The sequence below is a fragment of the Aulostomus chinensis genome, chromosome 5, assembly GCF_037954235.1.
Source record: "Aulostomus chinensis isolate RoL2024-O1b breed Wild chromosome 5, RoL_Achi_v1.0, whole genome shotgun sequence".
Classification (NCBI taxonomy): domain Eukaryota; kingdom Metazoa; phylum Chordata; class Actinopteri; order Syngnathiformes; family Aulostomidae; genus Aulostomus; species Aulostomus chinensis.
Window position 1 is genome coordinate 22,648,018 of NC_141324.1, and position 16,512 is coordinate 22,664,529.

The window sequence follows — 16,512 nt, forward strand, 5'->3', positions numbered from 1 at the left end:
CGACTGAAGCCCTCAAATGTCGACTGAAAATTGACTAATTTCATATATGAAAAATATACTGTGTCAACTATCAGCACAAAACCTGTTGAGGAATATTTAGACAATTGTTTTTGTCACGTTATAATGATTGACCAACACTGTCATTTGTCCTGCGCACAGAGTGAGACTGAACAGAGGAGCTCAGCATCGCAGCTGAGACACAAACAGACTTTTAACTTAAAACTTTACTCTTAAACACAAAAGGCAAGTCCACTGTAAGAATTTTTATAATTAAAACAAAACAATTATGAGACGAAAACATTGAAATATCAATTCTGATATGTTCATATATGCAAAATTGACGGGGCAACCTAAGGTGGACAAGTTAGCTGATCGTTTTTAGGTGATAGGCCGTGATTGTCGTGGAGCTGTGACATGCAAATTGTTGTTTGCAAACTTTGCATTCGACTTTTTTCTATTATCTATTTTCAGGAAATGCAGCCACGCTGCAGATGTCTTTGACATGGTGGACGAGGACTGACTTTAAATAAAACCGTCTGAAAAAAAAAATCTGTCTGTCTCTAGCGGGTCGGGCGAGTCCAAAATAGCAAAACAAGGGGTGTGTGCAAAGATAGATTGTTATCTGTGAAATAGGGGTGCTTTGAAAACACCCCCATTAGCACTTGGCACTTTCCTCCTGATGAAATTAACGTGGCAAAAAATCAACCAATCAGAATTTTGGTCAAACCAGAACTTACTGACGAATAAATCGCCCAGTCGACTGGGAGATTACAGCCCTACTTGTAAAGCGTCATGAGAGAACTTTTGTTGTGATTTGGCGTCATCCAAATAAAATTGACTTGACTTGACTCAAGACTATTTCTTACTGGTACTTACTGGTCTGATCACACTCCTGGCCAGAGGACACTGCTAGCATGCTACATCCACTTTAAGCTTCTGTTCTCCTGAGAGTCAGCGCTCACAATCCCCATGGAAAATAGCCCCTGGCAAGGCAACCAAGCCTGTGCCCGTGTAGCCAAACCAACCTGAAATCAACCACTGACTCGAATGTCTCTGTAATGGTAAAACATAAAAGCAACAATCTTGTCCTCCACTGTCTGACTCAACAGGACGTCAGAGACACCATCATCCAGCTTGCTAGTGCCAGTGTAAATTACATGTTTCACCAAAAGGGAGCCACTCACTAACTCAGACGGACAATCATAGGGCTTGGCCAGTAAAATATATTGAAAATAATGAAAGCTGTACCAAGATGTACATATGTATAGATCTGATATTAGGTTTCAATCCATGACTGAAATGATGTTGGATTCAACCTTGGATTCCTTCGAGAGCATGAAGAGATGAAGTGCTAGTACCTGACCAGCCTTGGTCCTCTCACACACGAAGGTTTCATAGATGTTGGCGAAGGTGGGGGCATTGTCATTGATGTCTAGCAGGTGGATGAAGACAGGGACATGGCTGCTCTGACGAGGGTTATCTGGGTGACAAAGACAGGAGAGGCGTCACTCACAGTTACCATCCAAGACAACATACAAAAACCTTTTTTTTTAGAACTTCAACTACCAAATATTTTAGAGATTCAGTCTTTTGTGTTAAGACTTGACTTATATCAGGGGGACAAACTAATCCTGTCGATTTCATGGTCTTTTATTTTACTGTAGTAACGAGAATATGATGAAACCTGGACTGGATGCGGGTCTGATACCTTTAGGTGCAAGTGGTGGCTTCTATTTTTGGAAAACATGTTCAGCTAATTCAGAACCCCCCCATTTAGAGAGAAGCTCCCGGTGATTGACACCCACCCCCCAACACACACACACACACACACACACACACACACACACACACACACACACACACACACTGCAGACACTCTGTCTGGCTCCGCACATCTGTCGTCTACATCCATCTATCACATCACATCATCTCTGCTAACAGACTTACTTAACTCGCTGGCAATGACTGAAATATTATGCCAGGCAGACTCCTCTCTGTCCAGGCTTTTGAGCAGGAAGACAGATCCGTTCCCTGGATGGACATTGAACAGACGGTCCATGTCTGTGAGCCGGTCGATCGAGTACCTGTAACCAGCAGACAGCAGGAAGGGAAAGAAGTGGTGCATTACACCAGTGGGTATCTCTGCAGGCCTTCAGCAGGTCTGTGGAGACGCTCTTTTGTTGCGTCTCACTGGACTTGAGGTATACAATAAATCTTGCCACCAGCTCAGAGGATTAAGAAGATTTTTCACATTACAGAAATATTTCAGCAGTCATACAGCGGGAATGTATGTAATGTTTTCCTTTTAATAATAAATGACAAGTGTTTTTCAACATTGGCTTTTCAATATTTTTATGGTCTCCATCCTTTTGTTTTCACACCCCTTGATAATCCTGGATGATCAGGAAACAAACTAAATGTTCTGTGAATGAATTCTAAAGGTTGATATACCCCACCGATGTTGTTATTAGGATTGTTGAGTTATAATAACTAATTAACAGAAAATTCCTTTTTTTGGCATGTTACTGGTAGATTAACATGATAGAAACAGATGAAAAAGAAACTACTGTTCCAAAATTGTCAATAAATATGGCCACTAATCCTGAGGACAAAAAGGTTTTGCAAGTCCGTGTGGTGAAGGATGTAGGTGCTTAGTCCTGCCCCTTTGTACCAACTGGTTCAAAATAGCATGCTCCGTGGAGCACGTTGCCTATGACATCATCCACCCTTCCAATCGATATATGTTTTGGCCATCTTGACTACCAATTCTCCATCTTGATTCAAGAAGAACACAAATCTGAACTTCTCATGTAAGTGTATCGAAGTGTATTAGATTAGCATATCACAAACATGCACGTGTGGAAAAAGCATCTAATAAAACAGCCCAACAAATGAATGCTTGTTGTTTTTTTGCCAAATGCAAATTAGAACGCTGCTGCGACTCTACTAGGACTCTCAGGGTTTAGGGATGAAGTTTTGTAGGAGGCAGAGACGATATTCTGGTTTCATCCAGAAACTCTGACGTCATTATGCTATCAGCTATTAATTATGTACCATTCAATCTTAATTATTGTTTTCCATGAAGTGATATTGGGAAGAGAACAGCCTCACATTCATTATAATTAGAAAGCACTCAACAGTAAAATAATAGCTCACTGTCACAATGTAAAGAGATAATACAGTCGCATACACAAACACTGGAATAAACGTGTGTGTGAGTGTGTGTATGTGTGTGCCCCCTTGTGACACATCATTTTAAGAGCACTCCATGGTTCCGTGCTTGTTTTAATTGGAAAATGTTCTTCATCACTGACTGGAGGAAGAAGAGCTCCAGCTGCCTTCCTCTCTCCTTCTTGTCAGCTCACCTATTCACACGTACATCACTGCTACTTCCTTTTAGCTTCTCCTGCAATCTTCATCTTTACACTCATCGCTGCATCCTATTACTTCTTTGGCAGTGACTCAACTGGCCCTTGGAGATCATGAAAGTTTCAGCATACTAGAATAGTCCTACAGTTGCGTTGATCAATACCCACTGCAGCACAGCTAATTACTTTGGGCTTTGGGCCTTTTACTTTGTAAACATCAGAACATTCTGAGGATGTATTGATGTCATTTGTGTAATTGACATTCCTAAGGGCCTCTGTCCATATAGGGTTTTTATCTGAGCGCCAGCGTCCTTTTTTAATTGTTCCCGAGGGACGAACTCAGGTTTTTGTGAAGCTTTTAAAATTAGTTGTGCAACTAGTTGAACATTTGAAGCTTTTCAGGAAGGCCCTGGTGCTGTCACTGTCGCTTTTTGTCTGTGCTGTGGAGATAGAAGCACTAACCCTCAGGCAACCCCACAACACTCCTGGAACCAGATTACACACTAAGGATATATTCAGTTGCTAATAAATACACGTGCTGCCACTGTACGCAGACAAGACCGGTTACACAGTCTCTGATGATACCACTTTCATCACGAGCACCATTGCATACTTGTTAACTGGAACAGAGCAACCACAGCACTCTTCGAATATCCTGATACAAAGCATCATTAAAGAGCAGGCCTGAGAGGGGTTGGTTTGGCTCTCATGTTTACCGGCTTCATTGTCTGCATCTGTTTTTCATCTTTTGAGAGCTTACCAAACCTGAAGTAGAAACTTTGTCCTATGTAGAGAAGCAGAAAGCCCTTCACCGAGGAGACCAATCCTCATGCAGTCAAACATCTGAGACATTCCAGTACATCAGTAAGATGTGATTAGTAACAGAAGTGAACAATGGAGTGGAACAGATGAGACAAGTGATGATACAAACAGTGCTGAGTGAGTGACAGAAGGCAGAGTAGTGCCTGCACAGTGGTGATGGAAGGAAGGGGAAGCTAACAAGGAAAATGAGTATTGAAATAGTGAGAATCAACAAATTGATCGCCTCAATCGAGTTATGATGTAAATGAAGAATAACAATTCCAGTAACACAGTAGCAATGAGTCATAGCAACAGAGGATGTGAAAAATGGAAATGGACAGAAGAAATACAATAACGGGGCACCTAGAAACTACAACACAGAAGTGATGGGGTGCCTAGAAACAGGTGGACTGATCAACAAATAAGATGTGAGTGATCACAGAACTAAACAGACAGGACAGCGCAACAAGTCACGGGGGGGATTTCAAAATAAAACAGGAAGTGACTACAAGAGGGTTTGACTGAACATAAACCAGGGAATACACTAGAAAACTACGGATAAATCTGGAACATTACAAGGACCAAAACTGATCATTTTGCTGCAATCACCAAACCAGTGTCCCTTGCTGGTCCCTTCCCAGATGGTAATGAACATGTGGCCCAAATCTGTTCAGATCTACAATGGTTGACATATGCCCAGAATGACGGCATGGACTCAGGCAATGTGGCTACCTAAACTGAGCCACTGGTCCACCAGTTGCCCAAATCTGGCCTCGGTCAAGTGATTTCGTGGCTTTTCAAACATTTTCAAAAAAAGGGACAGAGCTTTTGTCTTACTTTACTGGGCTGCGAGCTCCATCGGGGTCCATGGCACTGATTGAACCTAAAGCCACGCCCACCGCAGCATCTTCCTTCACCTCCATCAGATAGCTGGCTTTGTCAAACAGCGGCGGCTCATCGACATCCTCAATGCCAATGCGAACAGTAGCCATGTCTTTGGAGCTTGCAGACATGAAGCGAGGGTCCACCTGGGTATTCTGGACCTGGATCTCCACCGTATAGGACTGCTTCCTCTCGTAGTCCAGAGGCTGAAAAAAATGAAGACACAACATAGACAAAAGGAGATTGACAGGATGTCTCTGTTACTAAGGCGATAGTGTGTGATCACTGTGGAAAGTCACACACGAGTTCCAGTGTAAAAATGTACTTCTTTGCAGTTGTGTTTCAGACCATCAGTCTGAGTCATCACTGTCTGTTGAGTATCCAGCGGCTACTGGTGAACAGCTGGTAAAAGTTCCATTGCTTCACTATAGTGTTCTAACATTATAGCACTACATTAACGAAGAGTGTGATGTGCAGTGTGATGACAGAACTAATTGGAGAATTCAGGTTTGTCTGAATTTGATGTACTAATTTACACTATTTGGCTCATGAGGATTAGTCATCTAGTCACACATACACACATGCATACACACAAAAAAGATTTTCCATGTAGTTACAACAGTTCAACCACATGCTATCAAGCAAGAGAAGCATCTTGATTTCATATTCTATGAAATGGAATGGTTGAAGCGGAGCATCAAAGGAAGAGTTTATGGAACGTCTACAGCACGTCTCCTTTCACTGCTGGGTAAAAAACTGTTTTCATAAGTGAGTAAAAATGATGATGAAATCTTTTCCCTGACTTGAGCTGCAGCATGGTTACTATTTCAGACAAGAACAAAGCTTCAGATTTATTGAACAAGTCGACACGCTGCTTTGAAGGAATTGTGAATATTGTCCTCATCTCGTTTCCTGCTGACAGAGTATCATTATTTCTTTGTTGAAGCTTGCAGACGTTCTTCAGTAGTGTCAGCAAGAGGAATAAAATATCGTACTGTGATTGCACATCAGTAAACACTCGCGTTTCATTTATACAATCCAGCAGCATTAAAAAAAAAGCTCTGTTCTTGTGTATTTGTGCTTGCTGCAAAGGTGGTGGTAGTGGTGGGGGGCTGTGAAGGTAAAGATGAACAAGTTTAATTCAGTTTCTTTCATCTGTCAAGCAAGCCAGGCTTTGCATATTTAAACAGGACGTGTAAAATAGACTACATGGGCAGGATCCTTGAGTGGAAAGTGTGGCATCTGCTGAATCACTGTTTGAGAAGTAATTTGATTTCACCACAGCTGTGAGCAAAATATCAAGATAATTAAAAGCCAGCTTCAATTGTACTGAGCCCCAGGAAATGCAACAGATTTCACATGATTTACAAAGATGCCTTTTTTTATGCATTTCATTTGGTGCTATTTAACCCACCGGCAAGTTTGAAAGTCCCGTTGGCTTTAAACATCGTCAAGATGACACCATTTATCATTTACCAATACATAGCCAGAGGCAGATATTAAGAAGTATTGGGTTTTCCAATGGTCCTGGAACCAGTGCTGCACCGTAGAGGTGCCTGATTGGGCTCCGAGGCTTACCGTGCATCTACAGACACGTAACACTTACTGTGTATTTTAATCGCTTTAACCTTTCAGACATGTTTTCTGCAGATTATTGTTGCTTGTGGGTTTCATCTGAGAGCAGTGTCTATTCGTGGCGTTCAGATGCACTTACTGCTTCGTACATGAAGCAGTTTGAGCCCACAGTTCAGTCCTGCTCTGTCTTACCTTGCTGACGGTGATGACTCCCTCCTGAGTGTCTTTGTCAGTAGAGATGTCAAACATGTCCATTCCATCTCCGCTGATGATGGTGAAATACATCTCAGCATTCTTCCCGATGTCCTTGTCAGTGGCTTTAATCCTCCCAACAGAAGCACCAGACTTGGCTGATTCAAGAACTCTGAACTGGTATATACCTGAGGAAAACATAGACCAACACACTCTCACTCAGCTGTTGGAAATTTGCCTGTTTACTGGCTGTAGATCTACAATATATATACAACATCCATCCATCCATCCATCCATCGTCATCTTCCGCTTATTCCTACACATTAAGGGTCGCGGGGGGGCTGGAGCCTATCCCAGCGTCAACGGGCGAGAGGCGGGGTTCACCCTGGACAGGTCGCCAGTCCATCGCAGGGCCAACATAGAGAGACGAACAACCATTCACACTCACATTCATACCTACGGTCAATTCAGAGTATTCTATCAGCCTACTCCCCAATTGCATGTTTTTGGACTGTGGGAGGAAGCCGGAGTACCCGGAGAGAACCCATGCAGACACGGGGAGAACATGCAAACTCCACACAGAAAGATCCTGTGCCCGAGCCGGGACTCGAACCCGGAACCTTCTTGCTGTGAGGCTGACCACTGCACCACCGTGCAGCCCCATATACAACATCTACTGTAGATATAGTACAAAAGTCCAATGGATTGGGGGCAACAGATTACATTCATATTAGCCACACTGGCAACCTTGCTAATAAAAATGAAAATAAATGTGAATTTGATATTGTTGAAAATTGTTTCAGTTTAAAATCAATTTGTCCAACCATTTTGTCAGAGAAGCAGAATTAAAAAAATAATACAGATTGTTAAATGCTAATTAAAGAAGAGCAGATGAAGCTAGACCTTAATTAGTTGACTTAATATAGTCTACCTTTGCATATTCATAGAAGTGACAAGCATGTGGGTGTTCATCGGTTTGTTTTAACTGCCAACGGCGCAGGTGAAGAAAGAGTTAATATGCCCCACATATATTGTGAGTCAGAGAGAGACCTGGTGCAGTTGAACGCCGACTGAAAACGGTTGTGCCACATAAACTAACACAAACACATGGAGAAAGTTTGTCTCTTTGAAGAAATGATCTGACAGCATAAACGCTAAACAAAGAGACAACATCTCTCCTCCGTCTGGAACTTCATAAAGGAGATGAGACAGGTAGACAGAAGGAACAAAGGAAGACTTCTCAGCCCAAAAAGTTGCGTAAATGCTGATGGAGCCAGGTGCCAGAACAATGTCTCGCCCCCAGACTGCTGACAATCATTAAAAAAAGCATTGCAATGTTTTTAAGAAGGATGATATACATATGCTTTTGTTCTCTGGAGTAAATGCTAACACTCTGCTCTTCTATCAAGACAAAACAGCTCATGCTCAGATCAATTCTTCCTTGTAGGACTCACTAAACGGAGGCAGAGCACACAAACAGAACTGTGGATGAGGCACTTTCTTTTTTCTTCTTCTTTTTAGGACTCCAGAGCACTCATCCATAGATAGAGTTGATCAAAGAATGTAGGATATGAAATGCTTGTCCTTTATTGCACAGCGCAAGCAGTTGTTGGTCGGTTTGCATTCAGCCATTCAACTTACTAAACCTGCAGCAGAACACATGACCAGCACATCATCACCCTTTAACCATAAGAGAACATTTGTTAACAGGAACAAGCAATGTTAAAATAAATCCTAGACAACAAGTCTGTTTTACATTAGAGATAATAGAGGGCTATAACAATACACCAATCAATACTCATGATCAATAAATGCATAAGTCGTGCATGCTTCTTCAGTCCAACCCTGGCAGGACCTGGGCTGGACCGAAAAATATGGCCAGATCCCAACAGTCATCTACGCACAGAAGATGAAGTGAAAAGAGAAGTGAAGGTTGTTTCTCCAAGTATCCAACACAGAGTCTCTATCTGCTGTTAGGAGATATTTATAGTTAAAATGTCCAACATTCTCTAATTCCAGGGTCTAAAATGTGCGAATTTGCTGTTTTTCTCTGTTTCGTTGATCAATAATTCACAGAGCTGTTAGCTGCAGCCCTCAAACAGTCCCAAGAAGATTGTGGAGCCACATTTGTATTATGAATGGACCGTGACGTGTTGTCTCGCTAACCGACACGCTACAGCGGCATGTGAGTCCTGCTACCAAACATCTACATCCACACTGCCCCTGTGATGAAGGATTAATGAACTTTAATTAATCAAGAAGTCTTTCGGGAAGAATTAATGTTACTTGGATTAAGTTCTCTGGAAGGACACACACACACACACACACACACACACACACACACACACACACACACACACACACACACACACACACACACACACACAAAGCTACTGAAATCTTTTTCAAGAAAAGTAGAGTTTCATTTCTCCAAGAAAAAGCATTGGAGACGTTTTCCTGCTGGGAGCATCATCAACGTCATCTGTTTTCTTGTACGTCTCTTCGATATTACTGCTACTGCTGCGAAATGGTAATATAATAAGCTTAATTAAGAGCTCTTAAAATGTGTTATTAATTCTGTTTCCGATGAGGAAAAAGGACAATTGTACTGTAATGAGTTCATCTTTTGATATCTGCCTGACATTTTGTGTTTTTGTTTATATTTGTGTCAAAGAAGCCAAAATATAAATGATACATGGTGCAAAGTCTACATCTATAAGTTGTTACTTCTCTCAGTAAATATCAAGATCTCAGGTGTTTCCTGTGTTGAAGGCACTTGTAGCAACGTATTGATTCCAGAAAGGATTTGGTTTGTGGAGTATTTGTTAATTTTCGTAAAGTCTTGTTTATGTATGGTTCCCACCAGAAGCTTGTCAATGTATGACTGTGACTATTTTATTGTCTTACTCTGAGCGAAGCGTGGAGGGTTGTCGTTTACATCAGTCAGACTGATATTCACAATGGTGGTCCCAGTGAGCCCTCCTCTCTGTCCGGCCATGTCTTTGGCTTCAATCACCACCTGGTAGTGCTCCCTTTGCTCCCGGTCCATGTCTCCAGGACCCAAGGCTGTGCGGATCACACCTTGACAAAAACAACACACACAAGGTTACAGGTTCCCTCTCTAATCCTGTGGTCCAGCTTCCTAGGATACGGCCCTGGGGTTGATTGAGGAACTTTTGTTCGCAGTTGAGGGAGGAAGAATTTGCTTTCTGGTAAAACTTCCAATCAATGTACAAATTCTTAGAAAATCTCTGCAGATGAAAACAGGTGTGGTATTTCCAACCGTCACATAAAGATAACAAAAGCACAATGAGCCTTTTTTTTTTTCCCCTCTTGTATTTGTTCTTTCTCACACAAAGAACACTACATGTGGGATTCAAGAGAGGTGTGACAAAAATCAGTTCTTACACATATTTGATATTAATTTCGATGCCAGTGCCAGACAATGTGCAATTAGCTAAAATAAACCCAAATAAGGGTGGCGGATTTATGTGTCACAAAAACTGCTAGCAATCTGACAGGTAACATCGAACTCAGCTCAAAGAGGAAAAGAAAGAACAACAGAAAGGAAAATACAACCTTACACGCAGTAAAAACAAATACAACAATGACATGACATTAGTATGATTCTTCTGCACTTTCAGAAAGCACTTAAAGCACAGAACCATTCCTTTAATGGGCCATTTGCTTGATATTTGTGTTTGTGCATCAGAGAACAAGGTCCATCGTTGCAGCTTAATCCGCAGTAATCTGATCATGACCTGCCTCTTCTATTTGTTAGAAATAAACAGATGAGCAGAGAAACGGCAGATTACTGCTGATTATCTAAATGGATGGTTGACTTCTTTAGTTACAGACACACTTGTTAGTCATGTGTTTCTATATTGAGACTCTTCTCATTCCAGGTTTTGTTATTCTTGTAACATGAAAAATCAGTTGACAGAACACCTTTCAATTCCAGAAGTGACACAGTAGTAACAGGTACAATGCCCTGCCTCCTGAAGTGTCTCCACAACGCCAAGCCTCACCCTTTTTGAATTTGACAAGCAAACAAGCTTCTCAGATGTGTGTAACTGAACTTGAAATGCAACAGTTGTAATAAGGATTATTCAACAGGAATCTGAGTAATTGACAATGAATACAAATGTGAAGTCATTGCTTGAAATTCATTGTCAGTTTACTAAGACACACATCGAGTGGTTATGATGTTATACGGTCCTCCTATGTGTAATGACATCATTGGCAATACAAAAGCACATTTGATTTTGAATGAGCGAGAATCGAATACACTACAAGTAAATAAATTCCATCATGAAACCACAAAATACGCACAATTGACAACAGAGCTGAACACACAGCTTGTGTTATATTTGGGTCATCCAAGAGAGTTGAATTTAAGCAGAAGCGAGGTTGCTCCGACTGACTGGCTGCTATTCCCTCTAAACAGCTGGACGGTGAGTTCTCAAGGCCGATTTAGACCAAAGAGACCTTGTGTCATGCATACCTGTGTTGGGGTCCACAGAGAAGTACGGGTGTCCCTGGCTGATGCTGTATACCAGTTTGGCGCTGTTGCCGTACATGCTGTCATCAGCATCAGTAGCTGTCACTTGGATGACGGATGTACCTAAGAGAAGCACATTCACATTACAATCACTCACTAACATCAGGGAAAATGAAAGTTACACAGTGAGAAAATGGTCTTACCAATGTCTGACCTCTCTGGTACGCTACCGATGTAAACGTCTTTACTGAAATGAGGCTCGTTGTCATTGATGTCATGGAGTTTGACGGTGAACTCGGTCTCCGGCTCCAACCTTTGACCTGTCCGTTTGTTGACAACTGTAGCCTTGAGTATATAAAACGCCTTCTCCTCACGATCCAGGCGGCGGGTAGCGTGAAGGTCACCGTTATTCTCGTCAATGACAAAGATGGTGCCAGCGCCCTCACCTGACAGAACGTATTTGACTAAACCGTTCCCATGGTCCTGGTCTGACTGGAGCTGCAGACACACACAGGAACTTTGTTATTTAATTATAACAGAGGTTCAGCCAAGCAGGCTGGTAGGAACTGAACTGCCAAAAATCTCACATTTCCTACTTCACTGATGAATTGTTTGGCAAACGCAGAGGGTAGTCACTTGCCCCTGGTCTGCAACCCAGGTCCATGGCGTACCAGCCATGCTCACTGACCACAACACCATAGAGCCCAAGCCTGACATTAGGGGACTTAATGCATTCATACACTGACTTAGGAGCCAGGAGGAGGTCACTGTCATTTTAAAGGACGTGTCATCTCTTGATGAGCTGGGGATCAAACCAACGAGCCTCCAATTACTAGCCACTGTACCTTCTAAACAACTTGGTTTAACAAAGCAAATTCCAGCAATTTTATTCCATCACACTGGTGTTATTCTCTGCTCCCTGGACATCTTGTTCTGTACTAATAAGCTCAGTGGCCTTTATATTCTGCACTAGCTTGTAGTTTGGGGATTGAATTTTCAGGCTGGTTGTTAAAAGCACAACATGCTGAGAGCCACAGATGGAGTTAGAGTCAGACAATACTGAGAGAAGGACGGATGTGGATGTTTTCATGGTGACACAACTTCAGGAAAGCTCCAACCAAACACTCGTACACGTTGATTCAAACAATCAAATCAACTTTCCTCCTCCCTCTGTCCACAGATACGCACTTCTTGTTTAAAGAGGATGGAGGAGAGACGAGGGTGGTGGTGGTGGTGGTGACAGGTTTATATAACACAGAAGCAAAAAAGAGCAAAGGCACAAACTAAAGAAAGAGCAAGAGTCAGATAAACAAACAAGAATCTTCTGAAAACAGAACTGTGGCTGAAAACACAGCGGCGTCTTGTGCCTGAAGGAGTGAACATCTATGGGATCGGCAGCGAGCTGTGTTGCTTTCATTGGGATCCCCGCAGCAGTAACCTGCCCCGCAAACCCCCCACCCCCACCCATTCCTCCCTCCCTCACTCCATTCCCTTGCCTCTTGTCTTTGTATCTCTTGACCTGAAGTGGCTTGCTTCTAGACGCTCATCCCTTCATCCCTGCTTTACTCCTTCAGGCCAGGTGATAAGGTGAAGCCTTTGATTGTGTGTGTGTGTGTGTGTGTATGCTACTGGCTTGAGAGATTCTTTATAGGTCTAACACTATTATCTTATGGAACAACTTCTACTAAAAAGCATTTGGTGGACTGACTGCAGTTCTTGGGAAATGTGGATCTGATGGTGTTTCCTTTGGAATTCCTTTTTTTAGAAGGTTTTCACAGCAGGAAATAAAAACTGGGGGGTCTGTGAAGTAGAGAGGCGCAAATATTTTTGAAATTGACATAATAGAACATAAAGGACTGTACCACTTTACAATTTTACAAGACCCCATTGTGAGAGTGATAAATGGATTTAAGGATGTTATTAATTGTATTGGAAATAATTCATTTTTAATGAAATTGTTAACCTAAAAATGCAGTAGTACAGCATACCTTTGTCTTGCCAAATAGTGACTCGACATTGATGTTTGGGAAATTATGTTATAACGCATTTACAACTTTTAATTAACTCATTCACTGCCAGCCACATTCAGAGGAGCCAACCTCATACTGTCAGGCATTTTGGAGAATTTTCATTGATTTTCAAGACCCACAGAAAATTGTGTGCTATGAATATTTTAACACCGAACCCCCCAAAAGAAAGATTAGATTCTCTTCTTTCATCAGAATTTTTTTTTTATTTCCACCTTTTTCCATTGTTTAGTTATAGGCAACTGAACATAGGGTGGTTTCAACAAAAAAAACACCTTTTTTGACCAAAAAAACCTAGAAAACAAGCTTTTTGTAAAAAGAAACATAATCCATGCAGAACAGTGACCAGCAGTAATATTTTTTGGGATTTAGTGACACCTCAGTGTGTGTCATTGTCATTGACATTGTCATAGTATAAAATTACAATGACAAAAAAGTTATAAATATAAATAAAGTATAAATATAAATAAAGCAAAGTGAATGAACAACAAAGTATCTCTAGGCCGAAGTGGAGAAGGGTTCCATGTGAACAGCAGTTGAACATGGGTCAGTCGGTCCTAAGAGCTGGGCGAACGCCGTTCGGAAGGGCAGGGCGATGGCGGCTCCAGGCGATCGAAAGGGAGTCGGGTTCAAATCCCTGAATCTGGAGTGGCAGAGATAGGCACCGCAAGGCGTCCAGTGCGGTAACGCAAAAGATCCCGGAGAAGCAGGCGGGAGCTCCGCCCGCTTGTTTGCTGGTCAATATAATAGTGTCTACATGTGGGATCAGCACCATATTCACACGGAAGGTGGATGAGGCTTTCCTACACTGCCCCCACTGAAAAACGTCATTTGCTCGTCATTCTCGTCAATGGCAGTCAACGTTACAAACCAATTGACGAGCAAAACTCGTCAATGGCAGTGAATGAGTTAAGGGTTTATGAACTGTTTACAATGCAAGTGATAACATACATAACCATCTATTAATCCTTTATAAAGAGAGACTTTTCTTAAATTACATCAAACTTCAATTCTCAGTCAAGGCAATGTTTTGCCTTCTTTAGTGGTGCAGACCTGGCTTTTTTGTTTCTAATCACTTTTTGTCCTGCACCTGTGTGTATTTTTGGATGTGTGCACAATTGTTTCTTTTCATTCCATCATTTTGCTCAAATTTAAGATAACCAACAACATTTAGAGTTGGGAAAGGTAGAAGGGTTGTTGAATTTCCAAAAACAAGAGCTGCACAATTACTTGAAATTGATCATAAATCAGAATATTGCCTCCTGCAATTTTGTACAATATTTCATCCAATCACTTTCTTCCGCTTATTCCTGTTAAAGGTCGCGGGGGGCTGGAACCTATCCCAGCGGCTACGAGCGAGAGGCGGGGTTCACCCTGGACAGGTCGCCAGTCCATCACAGGGCCAACATATATAGACAGACAACCATTCACACACTCACATTCATTCCTACGTCAATTTAGAGTATCCAATTAACCTCGTCCCCAATTGTATGTCTTTGGATGGTGGGAAGAAGCCTGAATACCCAGAGAGAACCCACGCAGGCACAGGGAGAACATGCAAACTCCACACAGAAAGATCCCGTGCCCGAGCCGGGACTCGAACCCGGAAACTTCTTACTGTGAGGCGACAGTGCTGACCACTGCACCACCCTGCAGCCTTGTGCATTATTTCTTAAGAGCTAATTGTCAATGAAGATATTGTGGTGCTGCAAAATGTCTGCCTACTCTACCATAGTAGGGGGGGGGGGGGCTGGAGCCTATCCCAGCAGCCTTCATTATTACAAATAATATTGCATTTGCAAACTCAGTCTCTACAACTACATTGCCAGCTCAGAATAATGGGCCAGGAGGAGGATGAAGACTTCCAGCCTCTTGTCCTTCCTCCTAGCAGAGTGGAAGCTGCAGACCTGCCCTAGTGGACTATCGAGTCTTGATTTGAGTCGATGTCTGCAAAACCAAGACCAAAATGAGATAATGACATCACAAGGGGCTTTTTTAAAACTTCATACAGCTCCTCCGAAGCATAGAAAGCTTGAAAACTAACTTAGGAGTGGAACTGTCTTTGATGTATAAAACTGATGTAGTGCGTCTTTGAATAAAACACTTGACTCCAAAGCTTCATCCTGACAAATCCTATGAGAACTGAGAGTTCTAATCACAAGGATTCATCCTTTATTAGACGTCTCTCTGTGATGATGGAGGGGAACGACCGAGCCGTCCTAAACAGCGCTGGGTTGAGCTCTGATCAGACTGAGGCGATAATTAGACTCTTCCATGCTTGCACTTTATAAAACAGCAAAAATCTGCTTTTCCCTCAGGGTCTTCCTGGCTCACCGCTGATAACCCCCCCTCCACTAATCTCACACACTGCAGATCAGCAGTGTTGCGGGGGGGTTGCACCTCATCTGCCGGTGTACGTGAGGAAGAGCTGTGACCTAACACCAGCAGCATCTGTTTCTGACGCCTGCCTGTGTCAAACATGTCAACATTTGAGAGCAAGGAAACATGGATGATTACAGTCTTCGTATTTCAGTGTTTCTGCCCTTCCTCCCTTGCTGCAGCTTGTTCCAGCTCCACCCCTTAGAAGGTTATTTTGGAAAATTCGCACATTCTTCTTTCCTTGGTGTGCGAGGTGACAGAATACTTGAGCAGATGCAGTGATGATTCTCCCCGGTAACTGGAGGAGAGGAAAACACCAGCCAACTCCAGAGGACTGACCCTACACTGACACTGACAACGGGATGAGGGTTCATTTGGATCATTATCTAATTCTGCTTTAGTTTTCCACATGTATTTAACAACCGAAAGACCTGGGATTGATTTGCTTCTCTCTCCAGAAGAAAGTTGTTGTTACTTGAGTCTTCCTGTCACTTCCACCTGATGCTCTCCATCACCTTTCTCTCTGTGCTGCCACTCAGCTCTTTGGCTTCTTATAGCTCACCTTTTCTCTCCTGATGTTCTTTTTTTCTTCCTTCAACACCTTCTCTGTAAATCTTCTTAGACCTACATTTCCTGTTTCTTTTCTTCTTCTTTTCATCCCTTCCCTCAACTCTCTCTCCCCTCCCCTCCTCCTCCTCTCACCTCCTCTCCTTTTGATCCTGCCTACCTTTCCTCTGCAGCACTCTTCACTCTGATTTCATCTGTCAGTCTGCAGGGCTGCAACACC

At 42.4% G+C, this 16,512-nt stretch overlaps 1 protein-coding gene across 1 annotated transcript in view; it reads right to left on the reverse strand.

Moving 5' to 3' along the window:
* The window catches only part of cdh6 (cadherin 6), a 50,489-nt gene that overhangs the window by 10,812 nt on the left and 23,165 nt on the right, over positions 1-16,512 (reverse strand). The window contains exons 3-9 of the mRNA XM_086203954.1: positions 11,523-11,817; positions 11,323-11,442; positions 9,726-9,899; positions 6,819-7,006; positions 5,007-5,257; positions 1,948-2,084; positions 1,359-1,480 (exon numbers count right to left, since the gene is read on the reverse strand). Coding sequence (XP_086060080.1) covers positions 1,359-1,480; positions 1,948-2,084; positions 5,007-5,257; positions 6,819-7,006; positions 9,726-9,899; positions 11,323-11,442; positions 11,523-11,817 — 1,287 coding nt within the window. The remainder of the gene's footprint in view (positions 1-1,358; positions 1,481-1,947; positions 2,085-5,006; positions 5,258-6,818; positions 7,007-9,725; positions 9,900-11,322; positions 11,443-11,522; positions 11,818-16,512) is intronic.